This window comes from Manis javanica, chromosome 4 (assembly GCF_040802235.1).
Source record: "Manis javanica isolate MJ-LG chromosome 4, MJ_LKY, whole genome shotgun sequence".
NCBI classification, from domain to species: domain Eukaryota; kingdom Metazoa; phylum Chordata; class Mammalia; order Pholidota; family Manidae; genus Manis; species Manis javanica.
Window position 1 is genome coordinate 27,335,324 of NC_133159.1, and position 14,330 is coordinate 27,349,653.

General features: G+C 44.3%; 1 protein-coding gene across 4 annotated transcripts in view; it reads left to right on the forward strand.

Moving 5' to 3' along the window:
• AGO1 (argonaute RISC component 1) overlaps positions 1 to 14,330 on the forward strand; it is a 37,160-nt gene that overhangs the window by 1,761 nt on the left and 21,069 nt on the right. For 2 of the 4 annotated variants that reach the window (XM_017660994.3, XM_017660997.3), the window contains exons 2-11: positions 3,373 to 3,556; positions 5,689 to 5,809; positions 6,272 to 6,453; positions 6,854 to 6,990; positions 7,214 to 7,348; positions 7,498 to 7,585; positions 8,533 to 8,680; positions 12,411 to 12,530; positions 12,913 to 13,044; positions 13,172 to 13,305. In XM_017660994.3, coding sequence (XP_017516483.1) covers positions 3,373 to 3,556; positions 5,689 to 5,809; positions 6,272 to 6,453; positions 6,854 to 6,990; positions 7,214 to 7,348; positions 7,498 to 7,585; positions 8,533 to 8,680; positions 12,411 to 12,530; positions 12,913 to 13,044; positions 13,172 to 13,305 — 1,381 coding nt within the window. The remainder of the gene's footprint in view (positions 1 to 3,372; positions 3,557 to 5,688; positions 5,810 to 6,271; positions 6,454 to 6,853; positions 6,991 to 7,213; positions 7,349 to 7,497; positions 7,586 to 8,532; positions 8,681 to 12,410; positions 12,531 to 12,912; positions 13,045 to 13,171; positions 13,306 to 14,330) is intronic. The other 2 variants (XM_073233625.1, XM_017660998.3) reach the window with 1 other exon arrangement.

The following is a 14,330-nucleotide window of genomic DNA, read 5'->3' on the forward strand; positions in this document are numbered from 1 at the left end:
GAAGAACCTTTGTCTTTTATACTGCATCTAACTCCCTCCAGGAAATAGCCCCTACCAGTTTATTCAAGTCATCTATTTGTTGATCCATAAGTACTTAGTGACTACTTTCTGCAAAACAAAAACAACCTTGTAAAGTCTCTCTTAAGGTAGAGTGCAGGGAGGAACTGACTTCAGCAAACTACTTCCTCCTTCACTCAGGCCCCTCTCTCTGTTCCATTTTTAGGCTGGAGATTATTTGCAGTCACCTGTGGACTAGAGGAGGAGTAGGTCACAGAGGTCTGAGAGCTGGCACCCCTACCAGACTACTAAGAATTTTATTCTTATGAATTCCTGATGGGCTTTGAAGTGATGAAAAAACTGACTTTTTGTTTGTTACAAGAAATAAGCTTCTAGGAAAACATGAGAACCTGGTATCTATAGAGTTGCCTGTAGCCTAGTGGGACAGGCTTTGCCTCATCAAAGGATGTAATTGAAATTCATTCTGGAAACAATGCAGGTACCCTATAACACCTCCTTCCTAGGACCTTACCATTCACTTGGAAGTTGGAGGAAAGCAATGCACCAAACTAGGGTATTGTGGTTGGCTTCAGTGGGCTTACATCCAGGTGTGCCTTCTATGTACAAGTGTGTTGCAAGTACTTATATTGGACTGGGAGCACCCCCAACTCTGAGTTACCTGTAGAACCAGCGAGTATTTAGGCCCTGGCATAGAGTACATGTTTTTTCATTGAATTGAATCACATTCCAGTGTGAACATAAATGGTTAATAAATGGTTAAGTACATACGTGGATGTTTAATAATTTGTGTATACTCACGTGTGGACAAATTCTTTTTGGAAAGACTGGTCTCTTAGTCTTTGCTTACCGGACAGCTAACCCAGCCTTGAGTTTGTCTTTTGAATAGGCAGTCTGGCTCCTCGGGAGGTATGTGGGCCTCAGAACTGCGGGTAAGGAATCCCTGAGCCAGGCCTTTCAGCTCTGTTACTTTTCCTTCTCAGGGCTGGTTGGGGATGGGGGAGGGGGAGTGTCCTTCTCTTGGCCCCTCCCTCCTTGCTTTTGTCTGCAGGCAGGGGCCCCGCCCCTTTCCCCCAAGGCCCAAGCTTTGTCCTCTGTGCAGGGGCCCTCATCTGCATCACAAAGTGGCCGTCTGTCCCTGTCTGGGTCTGAAGGGAAGTGTCTCCCTTTCTCAGACTAAAAAGCTGGGGGTAGGGTAGAGTAAGGGGGGCACTTTGTACAGCTGTAAGTCTTGCAGGGGGATGGGATAGGAGAAGGCTCTCCTTTCCTCTTGCCTTCCCTAGTTTGGCTGAAGGGGAGGGTGGGGGTTCTCCAGTTTTCCCAATGCCTCCTTAGAGTGCAGGGTGCCGAAGGCTAAATCTGCTGTGTAGTCCTATGTCTAGGGAAGAGAAGGCTTTGAGGCCAGAGTGTCCCCCATCATTTCTAACCAGCTCCCAAGTCTAAGGTATGTCTTTCTCCCAAGGCTCCAAACAATTATTCAGCCTGGGAGGCTAAAGAGGTGAATGGAATGTAAGAACTTGGGGAGGGGAAGCCCGTTTCTTAACAGCTCCTTCCACCAGGGTGCATGTTTGTCCTGTGCAGGGCTTATAATTTCTGAGCATTTGCAGGTGTTATATTTTTGTTTGCTGTGTAGGCTTGCATGTTCTTTGTGGTGTGTCTGGATCTGTTTGTGCATTCGTTTAATATCTGTACATTGAACACCTGTATGCCAAGCACGGGGGATTCAGCAGTGACCAAGGCAGATAAAGTCCCTGCCTTTGAAGAATTCACTATCTAGGGCAGTAAGGAGTATGTGTATGAAAGCAAACTCTCTAGGTCTTGTTGTGTGTTCTGATTTGTGTGTGTCTGTCTGTCTTGTGTGCAATGTCTGTCCAGCTCTTTCTGGGGTAGGTGACCAGGTGCTGGTAGGTAGGCTCTCACTTCCCCCCATGTAGCTGAGTCCCTAAAGGCCTTTCCCCCAGGCTGGCCTCCGTTTCCCTGTCGGCATTTCCCTATCTGTGGAGTGAGGCTGAGCTTGACAGGTGGTTAGGAGACACGCAGCTCAGCTCTGGGAAGCAAGCACTTCCCTTGAATGGTTCTGACCTCTTGCTGACCCCCCAGCTGAGGATATGCCCCATCCCCCCAGACTGGCAGACTATGAAAGAGGAGCCCTGGTGATGGGAGGTTCTGGGATGGTTTATCCCTCTCTCCTCCCACCTGGGCTGGTCCTTTACTGGCAAGGACAATAGTGGCTGTGGACAAAGGCATCTCTTAGGCAGTTTCCCTTTTTCCTTCCTTTTCCCTCAAGCTAAAAAAATAAAACCAGGGACAGCAATCAGGGCTGTGATGGCAAGAGAGGAGAAAGTAGTGAGAGCTGGCTCTGCCCTACCCCTTTCCCAAGGGTCCCCTTTGTCTTGGAATTAATCCCTTCTGCTACTCTGAGCCCTTGGTGTGTAAGGAGCTGTGGGCGGTGGAGAGCCTTGTATTCCCCCGCCCAGAGCCAGTGCACTCTCTTCCTGCTCTAGCATGCTAATGGATGACTCTCCTCCCCAAGTACTCTGCTACAGCCTCAGTCTCCCATAGTTGGCCTGTCTCCATTCCCTAGTTTTTTCTTCTTTTGAAAACATTTTTTTCCCATTGTCTCCCTAGTTGCAGCCTTGCATCTTGCCCAAGCTCCCAATTCTAACCGATCTTGACTGAGCCCCTAACTCCAGCCTGCCTTCCTTCCCAATTCAAGCCTTTCCTACCAGAACCTCCAGTACTAGTCTTTCCTCCAGTTTGAACCTCTCTCTTTTCCTTAGTCTCCAAACTCTATCCCTGTAGCCTTTTCTCCATGTGTTGTCTCTCCAACCACAGCCATCCAGTTACCTTAATCCTTGCTCAGACACTGCTTCCTCACCTTTTCCCCAGCCAACCTGGCCTTCTTTCGATCTTCCTCCTGCTTACATTGCAGGAGAGCATTAAGATGATGCTATTTCGTGTTCAAGATGGTAATGAATGAAGTGAGCATCTGGCTGGCAGAGAAAAGGGCTGCTAGATACCTAGTGGAGGCAGGTGTCTTAATCCAGTAGAAGGAAAACACTTTTGTTACTGGGAACCAGATTTTGCCCTTCTGCTTAACTCATATTAAGAACTTACTGTGTATTCACTTGATGAATCTAAGATAGACTACAAGGGTAATTTTTCTGACTGGAAAGAGGTTTAAAAAGAAAGGGGCCTGGGTTGTGAGCCAGTGGAAGCCCTCAGGGGGTTTGGGTAGGCAGGAAAGAAGCTTCCCCTGCACTGTCCTGCTTCTGTTCTGGGAGGCCTTGTGCCTTCTCTAATCAGAGCAGTAAGGAGATTGCCAGACTCTACCCTCACCAGCCTCTTGTCTTGTAGCTGCGGGCGCCTACCTGCCCCCCCTGCAGCAGGTGTTCCAGGCACCTCGCCGGCCTGGCATTGGCACTGTGGGGAAACCAATCAAGCTCCTGGCCAATTACTTTGAGGTGGACATCCCGAAGATTGACGTCTACCACTACGAGGTGGATATCAAGCCGGATAAGTGTCCTCGCAGAGTCAACCGGTAAGTGATGCATGTCTGAGTCACCTTGTCCACGAGTCTTCACTTTCCTGAGTCTCAAAACTTTGAAAGAGGATCCAGAGAGGTACAAGAAAAACTAGCAGGGCGTGTTATCAACAAACTCAAGAAAGTTCTGAGAAGGAGATTCCAAGTATGGTAAATTTCAAAAAGTACTACTGGATTTGGCTGTTAGGAGATAGTTGATGCCTTTTGCCAGAGCAGTTCAGTAGAGTAGTTGGGCTAGTAATCTGACTACAGGGAATTAAGGAAAGTAGAAGGTAATGTGTTAAGGGTAGTGAGAACAGATAGCTTTTTCCAGATAGCTCGACAGTGAAGTGGGGGGAGAAAGGGAATATATTGGTTAGAGAGGATTATAGGGGTCAAATACAGTGCCTAGAGCATTTCAGTATTTGTTGAAATGAATGAATGAAAAGTTTTTAAGAATGAGACACAGATGTGTTTATAAACTGAGGAGAAGGAACTAGTGGAAAAGGAGAGGTTAAAGGTACAGGACCAAGAGGGGAAGACTGAGTGGGATGTCCTTGCTGAGGCAGGAGGACATGACGGGATACATAGGGGGATTAGAAGAAGAAATATTTCTTATTTTATTATTATTTGAAAACTGTACAATTTTTAAAAGATTAAAACATTATAAAAAGACTAACAGTGAAAAATGTCTATTACCCTGGTCTCTAGTCACCGGTTTCCTTCCCCACAGGCATTTGTTGTTCACTCTTGAGTATGTTTCCAGATATTTTTCTATGCATATGTAAGCATATGTATATATAGAACATTATTTTCAATGCACAGGGTGTAGAGTCCTGTATACCTTGTTCTGCACCTTGCTTTTTTCCACTGAACAGTATATTTTAGAAAATCATACATACCAATACATACATATCTTCCTCATTCTTTTGCATAACTCTATAGGTATGCCATTGAATGGATGTATTATAACTTATTTAGGAAATCTATTGAGGAACATTTAGGTTGAGTCTAAGCTTTCAATACAAAATTAAACTGTGTTGAATATTAAATATAAATAAATTTTTGTACCATACTGCACCAATTTAGTATATTGGATTTTTTGATCTTTGGTATTCTTAAAAATAGAGAATTATATCTTGGTCTAATTTTAAAATGTGTTTCTCTAATGAGTAAAACTGAACATATTTTCATATGTTTAAAAATTATATAAGGAAGAGACATTTCAGGTGTGAAAGGAAAGAAAGGAAAAGGGGTGTGCATATATAATATGTTTGTTTATATGTCTGGGGACTTGAGGTAGGCCGTGCCTACTGTGCTCTCCTCTTTTCAGAGGTATTAGAGGTAGGAATGGGTTCTGGAGTTGGAGGGTAGTGGAGAAGGTTCGATACAGACTATGAGGGATGGAAGTGATTAGGGATGGACATGAAAAAGATTTCTGGATAGTACTGAAGCCTGATTGGGGTTGAAACCATGTGTTTATAGTTGCTTCCAATGTACATTTTGAGTCTTTTTTTCCAGTAGTATTCAAGAGTGAAGAGGTCAGATAGTTTGATGGGCTGGGATTTTGAAGGACTGATGAATACTCTGGAATCTAAGTGGCAGAGGACAGGAAGTGAAATCAAGAAAGAGATGATAATAGAAAATGGAGTGGTGGGACTTAGAGCTTTAAAAGGATAGGAGAGGTTCTTCTTCCATAGTTTATTCCTATTGCAATTCAGATCTCTTCCCCATCTACTTTTTTTGCTTATCAGCTTGGGAATTATAGCAACTTGAATCTTCTTCCTGATTCTTGATAGATCCTGCAATTAAGCCCTTCTCCCTTCTGCTTGGAAGGCATTCACACTCACTCTTTCAGGTCCTCTAGAGCCTTGGTGATCTGAGGACCAGAAGCATCACCTGGCAGCTTGTTAGAAATATAGAATTTCAGACTTTGCTCTAGACCTACTGAATCAAAATCTGCATTTTAATAAGATATCCAGATTCATATGAATGTTGAAGTTTGAGAAACACTGCCATGGAGTAGATGAGATTAGAGTAGCTGCTGGAGAGAATATAGTAGATGGGACATTGCCTGGATATTCAGGCTATTTCCAAAAGCTTGAAGCGGTAGTCTCTCAGCTTCCACAGGCCACTCCTATCCCCCACAGGGAAGTGGTGGAATACATGGTCCAGCATTTCAAGCCTCAGATCTTTGGTGATCGCAAGCCCGTGTATGATGGAAAGAAGAACATTTACACTGTCACAGCACTGCCCATTGGCAACGAACGGGTAAGGTTGGGAGTTAGGCTAGAACTGTGTTAGGAGTCTTTGGTGGGACAGAACTCATGTAAGCCTGTTTGGAATTTGGTAGTCCAGAGATCCCTGTCGTCTTTTGTGCTGAGAAAGTGTGTTTAGGGTGAGGGGTGGGTAGGTGCTGGTGTTAATTTAGCCTACCATATGTCAGTCCCTTTCCCAAACAGACTGAGCATAGACTCAAAATGAACCTAAAGGACTTCCTGCTAGGTATGGTTGAGAGAGACAGAAGCACTAAGTCAAAAAGACTAAGTCAAGGTGGCTTGAGACTAAGGGGCTGGATTTACTCTGAAGTCTTAATTGTGAGCCCCTATCAGCTTAAGGAGCAGATAGATTCTTGGCAGATCTGTTGGGTTGGGGGAAGCTGGGGCAGAGCAAGCAGTGTTGGACCTGTGGGAAAGCATTGGCGACCCTCCACCCCCTTCTCTCTCCTTGAAGGTTGACTTTGAGGTGACAATCCCTGGGGAAGGGAAGGATCGAATCTTCAAGGTCTCCATCAAGTGGCTAGCCATTGTGAGCTGGCGCATGCTGCATGAGGCCCTGGTTAGTGGCCAGATCCCTGTTCCCTTGGAGTCTGTGCAAGCCCTGGATGTGGCCATGAGGCACCTGGCATCCATGAGGTACTGGGTGTAGTTAGTATCTGGGCTTCTAGTGGTGGCAGAACTGCTGTGCGGGGAGGTGGGGAATGAGCACATATTAAAATCTCACTTTGTGCTCTTTCAAATAAAAAAATTATTTGAAGCCCTACCGTATGCCAGGCAAGTGTGCGTATACATTTAGATGGTTTAAAGCCTTGGCCCTGTCCCTTTTAGACGTCTTTGGACCTCATCCCATCTGTCCCTGAAGGGCAGAGAGAGGGTAGAGACTTGCACAAGGTCAGTCACACAACTAGTAAAGGATCAGAGCTGGAATTAAAGCCCTGGTGTCCTGCCTTCCAGGCCAGGGCTCCTCCGTGCCCAGGATGCCTCACAGGGTGGGGGCCTGTGCCCGAGGGACCAGTTCTCTGCCTGTCCCTGCCAGGTACACCCCTGTGGGCCGCTCCTTCTTCTCACCGCCTGAGGGCTACTACCACCCGCTGGGGGGTGGGCGCGAGGTCTGGTTCGGCTTTCACCAGTCTGTGCGCCCTGCCATGTGGAAGATGATGCTCAACATTGATGGTGAGTGGGGAGAGCAGTGGAGCCAGGGGCACCCTGAGTCCAACAACCACTCTCCCAGCCTCATCCCTCCCAGCTCTGCAACCACACTCCTAGACTAATCCCTACAGCCCTGGGACTCCTCCCACATCCCGGTACCCTAGAAGGAAGAGGGTGTAAAAAGTAGTGCCTCCATTTATTCTGGAAGACAAAGCTGAGCTGAGCTATACCTACCCTGTCCCCACAGTCTCAGCCACTGCCTTCTACAAGGCACAGCCAGTGATTGAGTTCATGTGTGAGGTGCTGGACATCCGGAACATAGATGAGCAGCCCAAGCCCCTCACTGACTCCCAGCGCGTTCGCTTCACCAAGGAGATCAAGGGTGAGGACCCAGTCAGGTGGGGGAGGGAACAGCACTACTTTCTCTTTGGTCCTAAAAGGAAATCCCTGTGGGATATGTTCAGGGGAGAGGCTAAGCGTGGGCACATGAACAACCTTTCATAACCCTTACGATCAGTGTGTGTACCCCAGGCCTGAAGGTGGAAGTGACCCACTGTGGGCAGATGAAGAGGAAATACCGTGTATGTAATGTTACCCGCCGCCCTGCCAGCCATCAGACGTAAGTTGACCGGGCTGCTAAACTATACCATTGGTGGAAGAGGGCTGATATTTCAACATATTCCTTTTATTCTCCCGACCCCTGCTTCCCTTTCCTGCCACTGGCCCTGGGGATGAGCCCTATTTTTTTTTGTTGTTATTTTTTTATTTTATCAAATGTGGGAATTTGGCATTCCTTTCCCTCAACTTTTCCAGACCCATTGATACTCTCCCTACCATTTTTAATTTCTTGATCTCCTCCTTTCCCCCTTGGACCTTTACTGTAGAGCAGGTATCTTCCCCTGACTCCTGTCTCAGTCCTGTAATAGAATCTCTCTCAATTTATTCTTCCTCCTGAAAAAGAAAGCTGGGCTCCTGGGTTAGACCTTGGGGAAGCTGTCACTGATTGTGTCCACCTTCTTGACCTCAGGTTCTCCTGGACTGTGAGTGCCTACTGTGTTTCAAGCTTTATGCTCGACACTAGAAATGTAGATGAGTACAGTATGGTCCTGACCATCATGAAATTTGCCTCTCAAATCTTTGGCTTCACTCTTTTTTAAAAAATTAATTATTTATTTTTTATTAAGGTATCATTGATAGACTTTCTTATGAAGGTTTCACATGAAAAACATTGTGATTACTACATTCACCCATATTATCAAGTCCCCCCTGCCACGCCCCATTCCAATCACTATCTATCAGCATAGTAAGATGCCACAGAGTCACTACTTGTCTTCTCTGTGCCACACTGTCTTCCTTACCCCCACCCCAACACACACACCTTGTGTGTCAATCATAATGCTTTGGCTTCACTCTTGGAGCCCTCTATTTATTACCTGCTTTTCCATGAATGGCAGTGCTCAAAGCCGATTAGGGAAGAAGCCAAGTCTAGATTTTTCCATGGTTGTAAATCTAGAGAGGTGGAATTGAATGCTGGGCTATGACACCTCCTTTCCTTCCCCCAAACAGGTTTCCCTTGCAGCTGGAGAGTGGACAGACTGTAGAGTGCACAGTGGCACAGTATTTCAAGCAGAAATATAACCTTCAGCTCAAGTATCCCCACCTGCCCTGCCTGCAAGTTGGCCAAGAACAAAAGCATACCTACCTGCCCCTGGAGGTGAGGCTGGGCTGGGAACAACATTGCACCTGCACTCTTATCCTCAGGCTGTTCTTCTTATCCTCTTTTTGAAGTTTAGAAAATTGACATTCTGACAGGTAGGAGGTCATTCTATGAAATATAGGCCTTATTCTTGCCTACTGAGTTCTTTCTTCTTATCCCCTATCCTGGTCTCCTGTTCTTTCAGGACTTCCAGGCAGAGATAAAAGTTGTTTATGTTTAATAAGTAAGTAATTCCTTCAGGACAGAGATTTCAGATACCTAGACTAATGTCTGCTTAATTTCTCTTTTCCTGTGTGAAGCTGGGGATCCTAAATGACCTAGAGATCCAAGTGTACCTTATTTTGCAGAAAATGGAGATGAATGTTACCTATACTGTGGATCTTATTTACCCGATGATCAATACATTCCTTTTAAAAAAGGTTTAGCTCCAAGATTTGTTGTATTATCATTTGGCAGACCTATGAAATCCTACTGTTGAGAAAGAATAATGATGCTATTTAAGTCATAGAATACAAATGTAGAACCATTGGGTTATATTTGGTTTGGTGTATGCTAACCAAAATGTCTAATGAGAAACTTCTGCTGACTGCTTCATTGTCTAGTCCAGTGCTACTCAAAGTGTGGTTGGCAGTATTATACAGCATAGGTACTACCTGGGAGCTGGTTTGAAATGCAGAATCCCGGGTTCTACCTAGACCTACTGAATCAGAATCTGTCTTTTAACAGAATCCAAAGAGGATTCATATGAACATTAAAGTTGGAAAAACACTAGCCTCAACTACCATCTTATTTTGTTCCAGCAACAGGAGTCAGACAGCTAGGACCAAAGCTTAAGCCTTATATGAGCTTCTCGCTTTTCAGAACTAAACAGAGGGAATTAGGACAAAGGGAGAAGATATCCCAAAACCCAATAACTCTGACTTAATTAATAGCTGCTGATGCACAAAAGGTAGAATGAAGGCAATATGTTTTCTGAGGTGTAAGCAGAAATCTTTGACAATCCCAGCTAAGTAGATAGACTTTAGGTAATATTTACCACAAGCTGAGATTTGTTAGCAAATTAATGTTACTTTTGTTTGAACAGTAGTTTCCAAGGTGAATAATTTACATGACTTATATATGATTTTTACTGTTGTTTGTTAAGGAAATTTTTATTGAGCCCCTACTATGTGTCATATACTCTTTAAGGTGCTGGAAATATAGAGATTAACAAGATAGACAAGGTACCTGCTATCATGAAGTGTACATTAATTCTGGAAGGAGATAGACAATAAACTTAAAAATAAAATAGTTTTAGATGGTGATAAGCTATATAAGAATAATAAAGAGGTACAAACTTCAAATTATAAAATAAATTAGTCACAGGGATGGAAGTACAGCATAGGGAATATAGTCAACAATATTATAATAACTTTGAATGGTGACAGATGGTAACTGCACTTACGGTGAGCATTTAGTAACGTAGATAATTGGCAAATCACTATGTTGTACATCTGCAACCAGTCTAATTTTGCATGTCAACTATATTTCACTAAAAAGTTACATAAAAAAAAAGAAAAGAAAACAGGTTAAGGGGATAGAAGGAGTTGAGGGGGTTAGAGAGCCACTTTAGTTACATGGTCAGGGAAGGTCTCTTTTTGGAGATATTTGAGCTTACTTGCAATTATGAGATAGAAGCAACCTTGTAACAACTGAAGGAAAGAGCCTTCCAGACAAGAAGTAAAAACCAACTACAAAGGTTCTAAAGCAGCAGGGAGCTTGGATCTTTTTAAGAGGTAAGAGGGAAGGCCACTATGCCTGTATGAGCGGAAAAATAGTAGGGGATGATTTTGGAGAGAGGTGTAGGGTCAAATCATGTAGGTTATCATAGCCAGGTGGAATTTTTTCTTTTTTAAGAGCTTAGATATAATTCACATACCATAAAATTCACCTTAAAATGTTCAGTTCAGTTGTTTTTAGCATATTCACCAAGCTGTTCAACCATCATCACTGTTTGGTTCTAAAACACTTCTGTCACCCCCAGAATAAAACTCCTATGCCCGTTAGCAGTCACTTATGTTTCTTTTCCCTGACCCTCTACCAGCCCTGTGTAACCACTAATCTACTTCTGTCTCTGTGGATTTGTCTATTCTGGATATTTGTTATATATTAAGTTACATAACATGTGGCCTCTTTTGATTGGCCAGACTCAGCATAATGTCTTTGAGGTTCATCTGTGTGGTAGCTTCTGTCATAATTTCCTTCCTTTCTAAGACTGAATGATATCCCAGTGTATGTGTCTACCACATTTTGTTTATCCATTCATTCACTGATGGACTCAGGTTGCTTCACCTTTTAGCTATTGTGAATAATGCTGCTGTGAATGTAGGTGTACAACTATTTGTTCTAGTCCCTGCTTTCGTTCCTTTTGAGTACCTATCCAGAAGCAGAGTTACTGAATCCTGTGGCAATTAATTCTATGTTTAATTTTTTGAGGAATCACCAACCTTTCTACAGCAGTATGTGGAAAGCTGTACCATTTTACATTTCCACCAGCAGTGCACAGGGGTTCCCATTTCCCCCATCCAGTTTTTCCCTGCTTTTGTCTCTTTCCTAGTATTGATTCTATAGCTGAAATCACCTGTAGGGAGTGTGACATCTTTAAGGTACCTTCAAGAAAGCAGCCTCACAAATTTTAACAATCCTGGATTTTTATTAAATGAATTGACTGATTTGTTAGTATTCCTTGGGATAGGGTTTAAGGGCAGGTGGTGGTGTCCTGGTTTTCTCCACTGTTGTTCAGCATGAACTCTGAGAATTAGGAAGAGAACCAGTGTTTACAGACTGTTGGCTCAATGGGAGTAAGTTATACATTTCCTTTTGTTTAAATTCTCACAACAACTTCATGAGACTGCTAGTGTTTTATTCTGTGACTGAAATTAAAGAAACAGAGTGGGTAAGAGACCTGCACAAGGTAACATCACTTAGAAATGGCAAAGCTGGTCTCAAAACTCAAGTCTTCCAAACCTACTGGCTCTCTCTACTTTGACAACCAAAGGCCTCTTGTTCATGGCATCTTGAGTACAGTATTTTGAGGAATGGAAGTCCTGTATATCCCTAGATAGTGTTTTCTGATCTCCATCATGCTCTGTGGGGCCCATTACAGGAACTGCGTAGCAGGGTGTTCCTTATGCCAACAGAGACAGTGATTTCTGTTGTCCAGGGACTCTATAATCATCTGTAGGCTGTTCAAGAGTCAAGTTCTGGTGGTGGACTGCAGGATGGAGCAACTGACTGCCTCCCACCATTGGAGAGATGCCTTCTACCTTAGGATTCAAGTTTGTGTGTATTGAGTTTTTTAATATTCAGAAGAGCTCTGTACTGGGTCCTTTGGTAAATAATAATTATGCAACAATTTATTGAGTGTTTAGTATGTTCCAGAATCATACTCAATCCTTTAAGTGCTTTATTTTATTTACTCACTAAACAACCCTATGAGATTGTTACTGTTCTTCCCATTTAGCATAAGAGACCTGAACCCAGATCTAGTTCTGAATCTCAAGCTCTTAATCACAGAGTGGCTATATTGCCTTTTAATTATATAAGTGTTTTCTCACATACTGTCTGTGCACAAGGGATTTTGCAGTTCCCTTGCCAGTGCTGACAGCCAATTTCTCTTCCCTTACTGTGGGGCTCTGAGTACAGGTGGACTGTACTCCAACCAGAGCTACCTATCCTCATTTCTTAGGTCTGCAACATTGTGGCTGGGCAGCGCTGCATTAAGAAGCTGACTGACAACCAGACTTCAACTATGATAAAGGCTACAGCTAGGTCGGCCCCGGACAGACAGGAGGAGATCAGCCGCCTGGTCAGTGGGGCTCCTGAGGAATGTGTGCTTGGGTGCTTAGTCACTGGGGCCCCTGATAGCATAGATGCTCTGCTGCCTTGGCAGGACCCTCCGGAGAACACAAATACGGATTTGTTGCCTGGGCCCCCAAAGGACTGTTCTTGTTTCTTGATCCTATAGCTACTTAGCTTCCTATCTCTTTTTCCCTCCTGTATTTCTTCTCTGTGTTTTTCACTCCCATGTACCTCATCTTCCACTTCTCCCCCTTTATAGGGCTATTCCCTGCCAATACCAGCTGCTCTTCAGGGCTTTCTCCTTAGGACCCAGAGGGTGAGAAGTATTGCCAAGCAGTACTGTTAATATTGCTGCTCTCCTGAGATAACCCCCTCTTTTTAACTTGCAGATGAAGAATGCCAGCTACAACCTAGATCCCTACATCCAGGAATTTGGGATCAAAGTGAAGGATGACATGACGGAAGTGACGGGGCGAGTGCTGCCGGCGCCCATCTTGCAGTACGGCGGCCGGGTGAGCAGGGTCAGGGCCAGACATCATCTCTGGGGCATGTGAGGGGGAGGTTGGGTTGTATAGCCAGGGGCTTTTGCTCCCCTACCCATTTGGCTCTACTGAGGCTCACCTGGGCGCCCCCTTTGCCTATCCCCAGAACCGAGCCATTGCCACACCCAATCAGGGTGTCTGGGACATGCGGGGGAAACAGTTCTACAATGGGATTGAGATAAAAGTCTGGGCCATCGCCTGCTTCGCACCCCAAAAACAGTGTCGAGAAGAGGTGCTCAAGTAAGGAGGGTTGTTGGGTGTACGGGTGGAAGGGTGGGAGGTACCCTAGAACTGCCTACCTTCCCCTGCCCACAAGGGGCCAAGATTTGATGTGTAGTCTGCTCTTTCTCTTGACTCTGCCTCCCTGAGCTATCTGGCTCAAACTTCTGCCTGTTTGGTTTCTGTCCATCTGTGGTCAGGAGTCTTGACAAGGAGCTATATCCATGTGAGAGATGATGATTTCAGGGTATGAATATCCTAAGGGAGGCCTGAATTATTTTATTGTTAAAATGATAAACATTGGTAGTAAATAGTAGTAGTGATGACCTTAATGTTTATGCCAACATTGTACCTAATATTATGTTCTCTCATTTCATCTTCACAGTGACTAGATGGTAGTATTTCCATCTTCAGGAGACTGAGGCTCAAAGAGGTTAAATAACTTGTACAAGGTTTGCATATCAAGAAAGTGCCAGAGTTGGCATCAAATCACATCCGAGGCTTTGTAGCTTATATTCCTAATTGGAAACAAAATTTCAGCTGTCCTCTGAGCACAAAATTTGTTAAGTCAGATCTAAGTGACCTTAATTAGGTGAACATGAGTTTTAAGTGCCTCTGAGCCACCGGTGGCTGAGGGGCTGGGAGGAGATGACATCAGTGAAGAAAGTGATACATCTAAATGGTTGAAAGGAACAAGTTAAGGGAATAATGGTCTTGAGTTAGTCAATGAGTAAGTGAAAAAAAATCACTGTTTTATTCTGTGAATAGTTCTGTGGTCTTTTTTTTTAACTGCTTTATTGAGATATTTTAAACAACACAAAATTCACCCATTCAAGTGTATAGTTCTCTAGTTCTTGTAGTCTTTTGAAGTGGTGGCTTCTTTATCCTCTCTGGATCTGGAGTGGGGTCAGGGCACTCTAGGGTGAGAAAGAGTTGGTGATGCTGACCGCTTTGAGCAGTGATGAGGCTAACAGAGATGTGTGTCCCGGTGGGTTCAGCTGGCCTTGGGGTTTTCATAATAAGCTACATCAGCCCCTGGTGACCCC